The 16,041-nt window shown below is 41.5% G+C and overlaps 1 protein-coding gene across 1 annotated transcript; it reads right to left on the bottom strand.

The window, feature by feature from the left end:
• Positions 1-764: 764 nt before the first annotated feature.
• CRABP1 (cellular retinoic acid binding protein 1) lies at positions 765-13,787 on the bottom strand. Its single transcript, XM_057368688.1, has 4 exons — positions 13,627-13,787; positions 13,000-13,178; positions 10,168-10,281; positions 765-1,090 (listed from the first exon to the last, which is right to left on the bottom strand). The coding sequence occupies exons 1-4, from the start codon at positions 13,694-13,696 to the stop codon at positions 1,040-1,042; spliced, it is 414 nt and encodes a 137-aa protein (XP_057224671.1). The 5' UTR covers positions 13,697-13,787; the 3' UTR covers positions 765-1,039.
• Positions 13,788-16,041: the final 2,254 nt, after the last annotated feature.

The following is a 16,041-nucleotide window of genomic DNA, read 5'->3' as shown; positions in this document are numbered from 1 at the left end:
GATAGTGCTGTGGCCAGAACTCTGAGCCAGGATAAATACATTGAAYTTGGTGCTTCTTTTATTCCTGAACTATGGCTCTGGTTTGAGAAACACCTAGTTACTTAAAGAATGAAATGTTGAATCACCAAAAGTGACAGTTGTAACATGGAGGAGGAGTGAAACTACCAGAAATTCCCATTGTCAYAGGTGAGAAGGTAGGAGAACATCASCATTCCTCAGCTTTATTTTTTAATGGCCAAAACAAGTAAAGTCTGTCAGATTCTTCTGGCTCTCAGAYCAGCCCTGAGGTGCTTGGGTGTGATGACAATAAGTATTAGTCATGATCACAATGTTATTTGTCCTGTAGATACAGCTGGGGTTTGTACTTGGATAATGTGTGTCTCAACAGGGATGTTTGGGCATTCTTTAGAGACGCAGCAGGAAAGAGGGAAAAGATCTCGCCTTGTCTTGTCTGGTTCAGCAGAATCACAGTCCCAGCAATCACAGAGGATACCAGAATTATTCCTCAGCAACCCTCCCAAGGAGACAGGACAGAAAGAAGGGAAGAAGCAGAGCTCTGGGTTCAAGAGAGCAGCCCACAGCTCTGCAAAAGGCCCTGCTTTCACTTGCTCTCCATCCCTTTGTGCTGCCCTGGAAGGTGTTCCCTGACAGCACAGGACCTGCCAATGGCAGGGAAACTCCACACAGCACAGGGCAAAAAGTGTTCCAGTCCTAACCAAAGCACTGCTGGGCTGTCAGTTAAAAACACCCCCAAACAGCTGTGAGTTATGCCCAATAAGTTTAATAACCGAAGAAACCATAGCAAGTGACAACTACAAAATACAAAGCAGACACGAAAAYTGATGGCATAAAAGTGGGAAGGAATAGTGTCTGAAATGAAAAATGGAAGCAAAATACACTTAACAGAGGATCTGGGTTCAGATATAACACACATGGTCACGTACAACACTGCATTAGTAACAGCACACACAGATACTCGTTATACTGGGGATTTTCACAGTTCTCCACTTCATCCCAGATGGCAAGTAAATTGATGTTTTTACTCTCTTACATAAATTCTTGTGCACACAACATCATCAGCACCAAAGGTCTGGAAAAGAAATAAAAATCAATCAGAAGAGATAGAACCAGCAAACATTTAACCCCATTTCAAAGTGTTATTTTTAGTATAGTAACTAGTTCTACAGCAGAAATACTTTTTCTTACGTCTTTTGACAGATGAGAGTAAAGAAAGAAGTCGTTTTGAAAGAGGAATGCAATGTTAGTGACCTTTTTTCCAAGGYAGGATGAATTTTGTCAGAATGATAAATGATGCATAAATTCTCTTTTTCTATAGTTTCTTGGCATGAATTGATAAATAAACATGAGAAAACAAAGTGAATTTGGAATGTACTGTTGTTATATTTAGAAACAGTTGCAGCACTTTGAACTAGAAATGCTGAGGGTGGAATTCAGATGGAATGTTCCAAAGGTATCCTTTGATATTTGCAGATATGAATCCAAGCAGGTAAATSAAGTCAGGGAGGATGTCCAACTATAACCTGCAAATATAAGGCAGCTGCAAGCTGCTGACCCCCCCTGTGGGTACCAAACCCTCTCTTCCAAGCTGGAATGTGGGCAGTGCCAATGACAATCTTCTTTCAGGACATCAGCACCTTAACCAGTGCGGTTGTTAACAACAATAAGGATCTGTAATGTACAGRTTATCAGGATGTGTAGACAGGACAATGATTGTGTGAGAAAGCCACCTGATCCCAAAGTGTTTGTATGTAACTTTAGGTCTGGCAGGCTAAAATTTAAGCAATTAAATATGAAGGAAACAATGTGAGCAAGAGCAAGGAAATAGAAACTGCAAAAAAGTTGATGTTCAGCTACGCCGACAGGCGGTTTGGAGCTCAGCACTAACGAGCTCTGAGGTGGATGTCTGGCTGTGCTCACTGCCAAGGTCTCACTGAAAAGCATATATTAAGAACTACACCAGTGTGTTATGAAAATTCAGCTGGACTRTTTGCTTTAATGCTTTCTACACCTGTTTTGGCCAACACCTTGAAAGGACTTGGCTTTAAAGCTGACTCTGGCTTATATTTTGTTCACTTTGTTTGGGAGACAAGTCTGCTAATATTTTGGAGATATAGACTTTTTTTTTATGCACATCAGTATCTGTTTAATCTCAGTGCTTAGGTATATCTATATCCGTGAAAATGAACAATAAATGATGAGGATAGTTCTCTATTGCTCACAGCACTGGCTGCCAATACCCTTACTATGGTTTCCTTCAATATTTCCAAATTACACACAAAGACAGAATTACTTCAGCAGGAGCTTTGCCAGAGAAAGGCAGYAAGAGTCAAGACCATCCAGAGCTCAAGGCTGTCCATAAGGTCCCCGTGACGATGACTCTCAGATTCAGGCACTGCAAAGCACAGTGAGCTTTGGGTCCCCTGCTGCTCCTTCAACACAACCCATAAACAGTAGTAAAACATCCCTGTGGAGTGTTCTTCCAGAGCTGGCACAGCCCCACTCTGACAGCTGGAGCTGCACAGCCACGTCTCATGATGAGAGTGGGCTCCACATCAGCCAATTCTAATGAGAAAGGTGCAGCAGCCATTGCCAAAACTCATGTAACCTCCCTGGGAAATCGCCTGTTCTTTCAGGCAGGTTCAGAGAGAAACTCCTTYCCCTAAAGCTGTGCAACAGCAGTTATTCTCAGAACAGATCCACAGCTGCATTGAGAAGGAACACTGTGGAAAAGAGCAGGTTGAAATAGAAGTGATTCACACTGCAATGGAGCCACTGTAGATCTGAGCATCTAAAATGACAGCCCAGTTCYAGGACTGTGCTCCTGGGCAGAGCTTGCTCCTCAGACATCAGTGCAGCTTCACTKGAAGAGTCACAGGAGGGAGCATGGAAATAAAGACAAAAATTTGTGGAGGAAGAAAAGAAACAAAAGACTTTCTGGGAAAGCTCAGTCCCACAGACTGACTGTCRTGCACTCAGTCACAGCTCAGCACGCTTGTGACACAGGGCACTGGCTCCTCGYTTTGCACATCCAACATCCAGCTCCGCTGGACTCTGGACTTTTGAAAATTTCAGGCAAAGGACTGCATTCAAGTGACTCTGTCTGGACAAAAATCAAGTGCAGAAAACATGGACATACWCAGGGAACAAAAATTTTTAAAAACCGGTTACTATACACAAGGACATTCTCTGCAAACACACCAATCTCACAGTCTGGAAAACCACTGTAATTTAACACAACAATGTCTTTAAACCTGGATTGTAAACAGATAGAAATCATGCAAAGCACAATTAMAATTATTCTGGAGTCCCATGTAACCAATGGGCACCTCTAAACAACTGAGACATCCTTTCCTTGAAGATCTGGCATAGGTTATGTGGCCTCTGATGTGTTTCAGGAATAAGCTGCATTTTTTAAGTCCTAGATTTCATACCTTATGCACATTCAAATAATTAATAAACTAATTGAAGCACGTGAATAAAGGGCATTATYGTCACAGTTATGCACATGGTTTAAATATGGGTTTACATGTAAGGTGTTTTCCTATCTTACTGTAACTTGCTACCATTGTTGATAAAACTCCACTCACTGTTGCTAAAGAAGGCAAAGAGGAACGTGTTCAAGCTTGCTGCATTCTTTTTTTTTTGTGGTAACTCACAGAAATGTCTAATGTACAGCTGGCCCAAGGTCAGGAAAGGATCCAAATCAAAAAGCTGTTATTACTCTATCCTTCACACCTAAATCCTTGTATTCAGGGATAGGATAAAGCAGTTTATGTTTATGGTTCTAATTCTAGATTCAAAAGGAGTGATAGTTCCTGTTAGAATATGCAGACTTTGAATATTTCCATGACCCAAAGCAGTAGAACTTCCTAATGAAAAGAAAAAGAGTGAGCAATCCTTGTCTCTTTGGTGGTGAAGTTTCATCAGAACAACTAAAAAGAAGTGCAATGCTACCAAACTATAATGCAGATCTAATGAAAAAATGCGGGATTTTCAAACACCACCTTCTCATCAGCTTGCAAAGATCCCAYTTATCTCATTAAATGCTACAAGGCAAGGCTTCTGTCTAAATCTAAAATAGGATTTTAAATGTGCAATGACTGCAAATTACAGAATTGTTTTCTTCATTTAGTTTGTCATAATCTGTTGCTAAGAGTCCAAAAGCACACTGCAAACAAAGCCCTGCCCAGGGGGATAATCCAATAAATTGACCTCTCTCGGTTCACTCAAAATCTGATGACCACTGACATCATGAGAGATTAAAAGAGAATTACAGGGCAGTAATATATTTCTGTAGAAGCAAATCTGCTTTTTGAAGGCCTTCTTTATAAATATTTGCTGAGGAGCCTTTGTGGTAAGTGGAGCACACAGTACAGTTAGGGAGAGTGTCATTGAAACAATCACCTGGGCMAGATCACTTCTGCCAGTGTATGCAAAAATCCCTTTATCTGCTCATGACTGATCAAAATGCAGAGGCAACTYACAAAAGGAAGACAGACTCTGTCAGCAAACTGATGGAGAAAAGAAGGCATTGCTTAAGTGAATCTTGAGAAAAAGCTTTGTCCATGTGCAAACTTCCATGTTATCTAAAATAAAGTTATAAATTTCACAACAAAGGCACGTTGCCTATTTCCATTCTCTTCCTGACTCCCATAATATTTCAGGAAAGGGGCTGATCCTTATGAGGCCACAGTCACTGAATGTGCAGCTCCCACTTTCAAACTTGATATTAATAGCAAATCACCCAATATGCAACCTCACCTTCCTCAGGATATCAACTGAAGGGACTATGCAAAATGAGGTTATTTCTCAAGCAGCCTAAATGTCAATATTTGTGTTTGGGTACTGCTATATCCTACAGTTTCCTCACAGTCAGGCAGCAATCGAGTGATAGAGGTGTAAGACAATGGTRTCTGCCAGTTACAGACTGAAAGCCAGTGGATAGAGGACATCTGAAACTGCAAATGACATTCTAAAAGGCTACATTCAGGATCAGGTGCAGCCAAAATGCAAATGGCTTTGGCTTCTTTCTTTGTTTGGGATGTGACCCAGACTGGGCTGTAGTAGTGAGCAGGGGCTGGAGATCCCTAAGCCCCCTTGTAAATCCGCTCATGGCAAAGAGTAAATTAAAGCATTAGGCCCATGCAACACACACACATGCATTATTACAGGCTCCTGAACTTCCATCAAAGCTGCTCTAATGAGGTCAGCAGCAACCCCCTCATACTGAGCTCAGTATAAGTAGACCCTCCTTTTGACAACTGATTTCACTAAGATAACTCTCCAAAAGTTATAGAAAAGTTTAATGCTTAGGTAGCTYAACACTGTTCAACACAAGGCTCAGGCACATCACACATTTCAGCATTCCGCTGCAAAATCTCTTTCCAAATCTGTATTGACCCTTCTCGCCTACAATGTTTAATTTAGAAGTCAGCAAAATAATTTAAAAAATGTTCACTCGCTCATCTAGGCTCCACAGTTCAACACTTTTAATCAGCTACAGCGTGATTTTTCTGAGGAGGGAATGTAGAATAGAAACCATGCTTGAACCCCCACCAATGTTCTGATCTTTGACCCTTGCTACAATTGATTCTGAGAACCCCTGTGTGATACATGAACTGTGTAAAATGTGGTCAGAGGCTGTTTTTAAAGTCCCTCTTTAAAATATTTGTGTGTTACAGATTAAACTTAAATCTATAGAGCTATGAGCAGCCATGAAAGCAGAAATGCACTTAAAGTTTGAATATAAATGTGTCTCGTTTGAATATAAATAGAATTTTTATAAGCAGCATCCTTTAACTTTTTAAAGAGCAGGCCTTTTGTTCTTTTGACTTACACAAGWGATTGATAGCTCATTAATGTCCCTGACAAAAACACACAGCAACAACAAAACCATTATCAGTATAATAAAGGGAAGAAAAGGCACTTAATTCCAGATCATAATTTCAGACAAGTAAAGGAAATATATATTTTTGTGTTCTATTCTGATCTTGATTGCTCAAATGCCAATCCAAATATTACAGTTTCTGAATGTAGAGTTGTAAATATAGATATTCTCTCAGAATGAATTACAATCATAAAGTACAATACAGTGTGAAGATACAGTCAAGAAAAATGAATGTGGACTTTGATGGAGTACTACCCATTTCACCCTCCTTGCTTGCATATTCCCTGTGATTTGTATCTACATTGTTCAGTAATTCTAAAAAAGCAGCACTGAAATCCCAGCAAGTGCATCAGGTGAGATTAAAATAAACAGCTCTGATAAAAGTAGTTGCAATGTTCTAGTTTTAGAATAATGTTCTAGTTTTCAAAGCATCTTTTTGATGAAGCATAACTTGATCCTCCTTGCCTTCCTTGTCCTGAAAGGACTCTTTTTTAACAGGACTTTAGACATACATCTGTCATTGTATGAGACAAATATTATTTATCTACTAATAAGAACAATTTCATTCTCCATCCTGTGAGGAGCTAAGGCGAACAGAAAGCATCTGAAGGTAAAGAGAACTTCTGCTAAATAAATAGTGTGTTCTCAGCATCTGTGTACCAGAGGACATGATGTGACTTGGAAGACCATAATTTTACTCCAAGGAAATAACTTTGAAGAACATAAGGAATTCTTCTGCCAGGACACAAGAAAGATTGATAATTGTACAGYAATATGGTTCCTATTTTAGCTCTGTGGTAGTCATGGCAATTAAACACTGGGTCTTTTTATTATATGAGATAATATTAATATATATGAGATTAATATGCTGTGTTGAAGAGAAAAGTATTTCCTTACACTAGTGAAATATCATAATCAAATGGATCCCTTAAGCAATGAAGCATATTAGATCAAAATTATGTGGCAAAGCTCCAACATTGATGCAGCCAATACTAACAGAGTAAAACTAATTCCTTACCCCCTGCCTGTTACCCCCAAGCCTTTCTTCAATTCATGCCTCAGGCTAACACAGTTTAGATTCTTTCTTGCTACTTCTTTCAAATGGGCAATGACTTTTCTTGATTTCTTCTGCAAATGCATCTAATAGCTAACAAGGAGTCTCAAGACTYCTTGAAAGACTTCTTTGGATAGTGAAACAGAAGCAAAGCCTTACTGAAGTACATCAGAGAGCGTAAAGGAACAGAAAACATTCATTAGGTTATGTAGGAGGATTTGAGAAGTGTGAAGATGGGAATTGTTAAATATTTGAAGGAATATGGGCAGCAAAACTGAATGAGAATTAATTTCAGGTCCTAAAGATCCCCAAGAAGGCTCTGAGGATGGAAGAAAAAAAAAAAAGGAGAAGACAAAGATCTCTTCTTCTCATTGTGACCTTGAAGAGGTGGGGGTTGGCAGACTCAGATCCAAGGAAATTTGCCAAGCATAAAATAAAATAATCTAAGTGGAACCTTTGTTCACTGGAGTGATGAAAAACCCAAACACAGTGGAGAAGCAGGAGATCAAAAGAGTCTTCTCACCAAGGGCTCTCATTCCTACCTTGTTCCCTTTTATGCTGCTGAACACACACCTCAGCCTATCCCTTCAAACAGTTTAGTTTCTAAAGCCCATTGTCTGAAGGAATGTTCTGGGGCTTTAAAATTAGGGACCACAGACAAGAAAATGCAGTTTATCCTTCTCTGTCTCACTCTAAACAGTAGAACCTTTTGTTGCCTCTYAGAAGGGGCAATTTTGGCCATTTCAGCTTTTCCAAAGGACCAAAGATCTCACCATTGCTCCCAGAAACACCTCATTGCTGAGTTTTAGCGTGTCARATTTTGAATGTTAACCCACATAATTAAAACACCTTTACAATCAGTCCCATCAAATGTCATGAGTCATAATGGTCATAATATTTAATAAAATGAAAGAGGCCACTATGCTCAAAAAAAGAGGTAGGAGAATGAAACTATTGAATAGTAAAAAACCCAGAGAGAATGAGCTGGATCACTTGGGAACAAATACCATGTTTTCATAATGGCCATAGTAAAATCACACATTGCAACAAATTAATATTTGCCAGAGAGGGGAAGGGGATCAGTCTGGGGAACTGGAAACCAGGAAAGAGTTAAGAAACCCCTTGAATGTAAATCAGAATCATTTTAGATAGGAGTAGGGAGATGAAATCACTGCAACATCAGATGCTGGATTGCTGGCAAAACAGTATGAGCTRTTCTGATTTTCTTAGCTCAAGGGGGAAACTGATAAATTAGAGGGAGTTAAAAAAGCACTCAAATAAGGATTCAATGAAAGCTTTACACTGAAAGACTCAGGGTCTTCCAGCAGTTCAACTTAACAACCAGAAAGTTCTTCTAAGGGGTGGCTGGATCTGTGGTGTTTAGATAAGTACTTGTAGTAACACATTTTAGGCATACTATTTAGGTTCTTTTATACACAGTATGTAATGACTGGTAGTTGAATCTACCCATTCACAGATTAGAAGTAATGTGTACATTTTAATGGCAAGGAAAGCAACCACTAAACCAATTTATGAAAAGTTCTGAGGTCCTATAAATGGAAATATTTTAATAGGAAGCAAGATGTTCTAATTTTTATCCCAACAGCAGAAATAATTAATTCAGAAAAGTTCAACAGGCCGTAATAAACAAGAAAAAAGGTTAGATGGCTTTAAATCTTTGAATCACTCTGGTTTCTTATCCAACTTCATTGTTCTTTCCCAGCAGGGTAAGTTCACATTGCTGCTTGCAGGAGGCAATTGTATTATGAGYGGCTTTCTTGCTTTGCTCAGAGCACTTAACTTTGTTTAACAGCTGCCTCATTAGTTTGTTTAAATAATAAATTACAGAAATGTATTGTTAGAAAGCTCGGAAAGTTATAGTTGAGAATATATTTTGTCCACTGCATTGCATACGAAGATGCAAAGCAGAGATGGAAATACTTTGCTTCCAAAATTTTTGTGACAACATAAAGAATTCCAGTGGTTGAATCAAAAGAAACGTTGCAGCGCTGTAGTATTCATTCATTAGAAACCAGTGTGATTTCACTAACCACATGCATGTCCTCATAAGGGGTGGGTGAACAGTTCCAAGATGTCTGGAATAATATTAACACCTTAAAAGCTTTTTGTTTACACTTGGTTAAGTTTGGGTCCTGTTTTGGTTTCAGATGCAATCTTAAAAACAGAACTCCATCTGCTTTAGCGAAACACTGGAGAGGCTGTTTGTTTTTTAAAGTGCAGAGGTTAGTGTGATGCTTTGAAATAAAACCTCCCTGCTCTGATATTTTCTTACCCACCACTTCAGCAGCCTGTTTTGCGTGTCCAAACTGATGAGGCGTAACAGTCTAATCAACTATTTATCCAGAATTCACTCGTAGSACCACGTGCAATGAAATGATTCTGAACTGTGCTCCTGTGCTTTACTCAAGTCTGGATACCGCTAAATTAACGTGGAGTGACTAGTGAGGGAAGATTCAGTGAGGAGAACTCTAACAGAAGTTTAATATAAATAACTAAACCGTKCATGATTGATGGTGTGCAGAGGTGCTGCTCAGACGGAAGGTCTCACAGCACTGGGGGGATGTTGGCTGATGGCAAATGTGCAAATCTGTGTATTTCTGAGAAACTCGTGAAGGAAATTCTGAGCCTGACTAGGAGATGGGCAGAGATTTGGGGAAGATGGCAGAGGTAGGAGAGGAAATTACATGTTCTTTTATGAACAGGAGAGATTAGAGCATGCTAGCAACATGCATATCTTTCCTGCTATATGCCACGTGACTCTGGATAAGAAGCAACATTATGCACATGCCTAAAAAAGAAGATTCTCCAGAAATGAGGTCAATGCCTTGATCTCACTTTCACCAGAGAAAATCTGCAGCAAATCAAGCGAATTCTTTGATAATGTTGTGAATTTACAGAGCAGAATTGCCCCACTTGTGATTATTCTTCCACTACAATCATGGTGAAAGTTTTAACAATCAAATGCCAGTCAGAATACACATATATCTCCATTTGTTTAAAAAAAAAAAAAAAAAAAAAAAAAAAAGAAAGGAAAAAAAGCAATGAATTAACTGTAAGATAGAGGATTATCAAAATGGTAGTGTTCCATATGGATTTAAGTAAGGAAAAATAGTAAGTCATACTATGTGGTAACAAAATAACCTGTTAATACGKTGCATGTATGGAGTGGGTTCAAGATTCTTACCAAAATCAGCTCATCATTAGCTAATTCTCKAGTCCAGTATGTTTTGGGACCATCTCCCTCAATGAGAGTTTGTTTGCAATAGATCTTGTTTTCATTCTCCCAAGTGGCCAAACTCTGCAGGCAAGAAAACCATTAGGAAATACATTAATTATACTCTCCAGCAGCATGAGACAGAGACAACAATGAGCAGTAGTGAGAATAATTGCTGCAGTAAAGGAGCAACACATTGATAGACAAAGGCAAAGGGAAAAGGACATCRGAGGAAAGTGGTGAAATAAAAAATAAGGTGTGACATGGCATTTTGGAAAGAGGTATACATTTATAACAAAGTAATTACAAATGTGTCTTTTCAGTGTGAAGCCATTCAGTTTCCATCAAATGCTTGATGTTGAAAAGTGCAATTTAGGAACATGCTAACGTAGTGTCTACATTGCCAAGTATCTTTGAACACATGTGATTTGATTTGACATGTTATTTATCACTACAGAGTCCCCTTAGAGTAAGGGCATAAACAATTGTAGATATCATGTTGTGATCATAAATAATGCAGTAATTGTCACTTACAATCTTCTGCTCTATGGCACYGTCCCAAGTTAACTGTATATTAAACATATTGAGCTAACAAAATAGAATAAATCACAACTAAATTAAAGAAACATTGTTAGAATTCGAGTGTTTGTGACATTACTTTTTTGAGGTTGTGAGTCTGGAGATTGAAATACCCTTGGGCATTTTTCAAAGCATTTCAATAATGACTATGAAACCAGTGAAAAAGAAAAGAATCCAAAATGACAGGATTTTGTTTAACTTTCACAAACACACAAGCCCTGACTCTGTTGCTTTTCACTCTAGCACTGATCTGCTCCACAGTGTAGAACTGCCATGCAGAAGGATCCCTGTAATGAATGTTCAAATAATCGCTTTATAACCACACAGGGGAGGCATTTATTAGTCTGTGATAATATACATAGACATATACACGAGTGTGTGTGTGTGTGTGTGTGTGTGTGTGTGTGTGTGTGTGCATATGCATGAATTCAAGTTAACACTTCCCAGACTTTCCAAGGGAAAAAAACTCTTTACTTTGATTTCAAATTAGCCGTTTACTTTTCAAGTATTTTTCAAAACAATAGATTTTATAAGCCAACARGCCATCTCAATTGGCAGTTATAGAAGCTGTGCCTTGAAGTACAACTACATATGACTCCGTCTTTGTCTGCATGAACAATGGATCAAGTTAGTTGGCAGAACAAAACCCTCTACCCCATAAAATATATCAAAATCTATCACCAGTCAGCAGTTTTGCCAGATATTGCAAATTACATTCTGGATTATTATTTTATTATCTGTCAGTTTCTGCTCCATGGCCACATCTTGGTTATATACACACAGCAGTACAACTTATTCCTTAGAGTGGACTATAAATAATTTCACAACACATGGAAAAAATTTACTACTTCACAAAACACATTTCTTTCAGGTTTTTCCAACTTTCATCTCTTACAGCCATATATTTTTTTTCCATCTGCAGCAATAAATCCTTTTTTAGAAAGCAGGTCACATTTATTGTATATGAATGCATTATGTATGAAGATACTACAATACTACTTTTGCTGAACAAGATARATTAACAAAGCCAGCAACATTTCCTGAACCAACTGTTACAGAWACGATAACTCGTCCTAGAGAGCAAGTGGAATTTCTACATATTCACAGACTCCCAGAATCTGCTTCCTTTTTCATAAATTTATGTCGACAGTAATCACAATGAAGACAGTAAGTTCTGAACTTTTAGTGATGCAAATGGTCTCAGAAGCTGACCCAAGAATATAGATCATATTTTGGAAAGAAGATTATTTCACCAGCACTGGGTACTTTTAAAACTGGATTCTCATTTGAAACTACATTCTGATACTCTTTATTTGTACTTCTTTTATCAGAGTTTATATATATATTTATACATACTTCTTTTATAAGTGTGACAGTAAAGTGCCAAAAAAAAAAGCATAACTAACCCATGCCTTTGATAATGTTTTTCAAAAGGCAGCTATGATCACAGCCCAGGTCCCCAACACCTCAGATCCCACATATCTACACCAATGAGAACCTGTGTCAGCTGCTGCTGACTTAAAACCCCCTCCATGGCCACAGACGTGGTTACAAAGGTASAGGAGCTGGGTCTCACAGAATCAAGCCCAAAATACTCCAGCAAATGCCCTCTGATGCACTTCTGCACAAGGAGATGGTGTAACTATGGCTGGTATAACACCAGCTGAAAGCCTGTCTTACACTGTTAAAGAGTTACCTGATCAGTAAACTGGAGACATGCAAGGGCATGAAAGAGGATTTCAGCCCCAAACCACCGTCTGTGTTSCTGCTTGTGAACTCATCTGATTCAATCTAGGACAAAAGCTATGTCAGATTTCATGCACTAAATCCTGACTCTTGAGGTCTCTCTTGCTCCATTTCCCATGTTTCTGTCAGGGACAGAAGTTGGGGAGAGCTTTCGCTGTCTCTGAGGTCTTCAGGGGAAAGGGAAGCAAAAAGAGCAGAACTAAACCCTGCCAAGCTGGCAACCAGGTACTTGAACTTTGCTTTTTGGACCTGTCATGTTCTGTAGCCTTCAGATTTCAATTTTATCCTGAAAGAGGGACAAGAGGAGAGGTGACAATCAAGAACCCCCAGGAGTGCTTCTGGCACTAGGAGGGTGGAAGGCAGCAATGCCACTGTCTGGGGACATGGGCAGCTGATGTGTTTGTCCCATCTAAAAAGAARTTGGTAACACACACCCGCACAGAGATGCACACAAACACGCCCCAGCTCTCCTCCTACCCTGCACTTTCGTCCATCCACCGTCTCCTCCTCAAAGCTCTCCCCGATTTTGAAGTTGATCTCGGTGGTGCGGACAGTGGTGGAAGTTTTGATGTAGAACTGGTCCCCATCCTGGCGGATCTCCACATGGGGTTTGGAGGCGGCTGCCACCGCCACTTTCCGGAGCATGGCATTGACACCTGGGCGAAGCGGGGAGGAAGCAGAGYTTGAATTGGCCAGCCGTGCCCCGGGCTGACCCCGGCCAGCATCACGCAAATCGGGGAGCGGGGCACAGCGCGGATCCCGCGGCTCAGCTGCAGCGCTGGGAGTGCGGAGCTCGGGCAGCCTCGGCACGGCCGGCACAGGCGGGATCCGGCAGAGATCCCCCGGCAGCCCCGCTCCCCGGGCAGGACCGCAGCGCTCGCAGGTGAGGCGGGGACCGTGCCGTGCCTCGACCGCCCCTCCCCGGGYAGGGCTCCGAGCCACCCTCCGTCCCGGCGGGAGCTTCTCCCGCCCGCGGCCGACACACGGAGCTCTCCCGGGTGCCCGACCCGGAGATGTCGGGCACCGGAGCGCGGCTGCAGCTGCCACCCCGTGTCCCCTCCTCCCGCGGGACACAGCCCKCTGCCGGGCTCCCCCGAGCCTCACCCAGCGCCTTGAGCAGCTCGTCGAAATTCTCGCTGCTCCTCATCTTCCAAGTGCCGGCGAAGTTGGGCATGGCGGGGCGGGCGCTGCGGAGGGCGGCGGGGACGCGGCGCTGCTGCTCGCTCTCCGGCTCAGGCACCTTGTGAGCGGGGCGGACCGCGGCGGCAGCGGCACSGAGAGCGGGGCACACCCACCCAGCCCCCCACCCCTTCCCCCGGGCCAGCACCACGCCGCCAGACAGCCGGCCCCCTCCCAGCCGTGGCYATCCATCCATCCATRCARCCATCCATGCATCCATCCATGCATGCATCCATCTCTCCATCCCTCCTGCCCTCCCCATCCATCACTCCTGCACTGCAGCCTCTACAGCTGCCTCCTGGGGCTGCCCAAGAATGAGAGGCCGACTGTCACTTGTCCCACAAATGAGGGGGACGCCGAGGACTTGATGAAAGGCCCCAGAGGCAGGCAGGGAAGGCAAAGGGCAATCCAAGCAGGCTCTCGCTGGGTTGATGGAGCCGAGGCACAGCACCCATCACAGCTCAGCCCCACTCGCACGGGTGTCCCCGCTGCCATCCTGTCCCCAACCCTCTCACGGGGACAGGCAGCAGGCCAAAGGGGTGCCAGGGAGCACAGCCCTGCCCGGGSTGGGGAACTGTTTAAAAGAAGCTGTCACTGCCCCTGAGCTGAGCCTCCCCTTCGAGAAGGGCRAAGGAAAAACAGATACAACAATGCCTAAAGCACTCCCCGGGCACAGCCACGCATCCCTCAGTGTGCTCTGTGGCACTGTTGGCAGCAGGATGGTGTAGGTGCAGAACTGGCATCAGAAAGAACACTGCCCATGGCAGTCACAAGCTTTTATGGAGAAACACAGCAAGCTATTTCACACTTAAATTAACACCAGCGTGCTCAAGATTTGAGTGCTGTTCTGAGGCTCTCATACTTTCCRTGACCATTTCCATTGTCTTTGCTTTGAATGCCTCAGTTTCAGGTCAAAGATGCTAGATTAAAGTTCTTTATTGCAGCTGATTTATCCACATGTTGAAGTGGAACGGAATTTGACAGGTTAAGGCATATGGAGTTTTTCTGCTGCTGTTGTGCATAAGGAAATACTCAAAACATTCAGAGGTCTGTGATTTCCCACTAAGAACAGGGCCAGATGTATTTTAATTATAGGAAAACCTTTGCTGAGCCAACTTCACAGTACATTCACAACCATTCTTCACTTGTTAGATTCTGTAAAATGAACACGTAGGTTACTTGAGGTATGTATAAAATGTGTTTACTCCTTGAAAATTAATAGATCTGGGGGTTCCTTTAGTATGTTATATATATACTGAAATTTGCTCTCATTTTTTATTCTAGGAAGAATTTCACCTGATTAAGAACCACAGAGAAGAACCAAGTAGTTGTTGATTGCCCCTCTTTTTCTATTGATTCTTGTTTCTGCCCTTTCAGAGGGACACCCTGCAGACCTGGCAWAATTCTTTAACTGAAAGATTTGAAGAAAAATCTGGTGGGTTTTTTTTTTTTTTCCCAGGAAATGAACATTTCAGTGACTAATATCTGTTTTCAATAACAGGGTTTCTCTAAAAGGAGAAACAGAACAACAACCCAAACCAAAAACAAAAACCAGAGCACAAAGCATTTTTCAGTTGTTTTAGTAAATGACAATAAATTAGTCCCCTTCTTAAAACTTTGTTTAAAGATTCCAAATTGCCTCAAAGAAAAACACACAGACAGACACGCAAATAAGTTCCTCCTACAAGTAAGTTTAAGACTTTCTAACATAAGGCTGCAGGTCCAACAAACCCATATGAAGTTTGTATATTGCTCTGAAACGCTGAAGAAAAGTCCTGCTCAGTCCCTCAGTTTCAATTTTCACAACAGAAAACATGCTACCATGGTTCACTTTGCTCCCAGGTTCCTGCAGAATATGTATTCCTGGAGCACAGTGGAAGCGTTATGGCTCACTCTTTGCAGGACAAAGTCCTYAGCTATGAGAATGAGTATGGGCAGGATAGGAACTCCTATCTCTACCTGAGAAAATGAAGTGGCTCAGAAGATTTTAAGGAAAGAAAATTTATTCTTTAAAGGACCATTTAAGTTCTTTTTTTTGCTGCCCCGCTGATAAAAACAGAATTGTTCCAGCAGATGTCATCTGAGAAAGTGTTTCTAAGATGTAGGACTCATGTTGGGGTGTGAGACTGTGGCCATTGACCTGTTCCATGAAGACCAGGAGGGAGCCCTCAGAATACCCTTCATCTAGAAAATGCATCAGGCTGGAAGGAAGAAATGTCTTCTGTAAATAAAGGCTCTATTCTGCARTGGCAGCACTATTCATCCTGAATACAGATATATTAAATTACATTYTTATTTATGTYATAATCTTACMCCAAKACCATGAGGYRCTRTTCCACC

The sequence above is a fragment of the Malurus melanocephalus genome, unplaced genomic scaffold, assembly GCF_030028575.1.
Source record: "Malurus melanocephalus ecotype Western Australia unplaced genomic scaffold, MMel_1.1 scaffold_96, whole genome shotgun sequence".
NCBI lineage: Eukaryota > Metazoa > Chordata > Aves > Passeriformes > Maluridae > Malurus > Malurus melanocephalus.
Note: the sequence above shows the minus strand (reverse complement) of the source record. Positions and strands in the feature narration are given on the sequence as shown.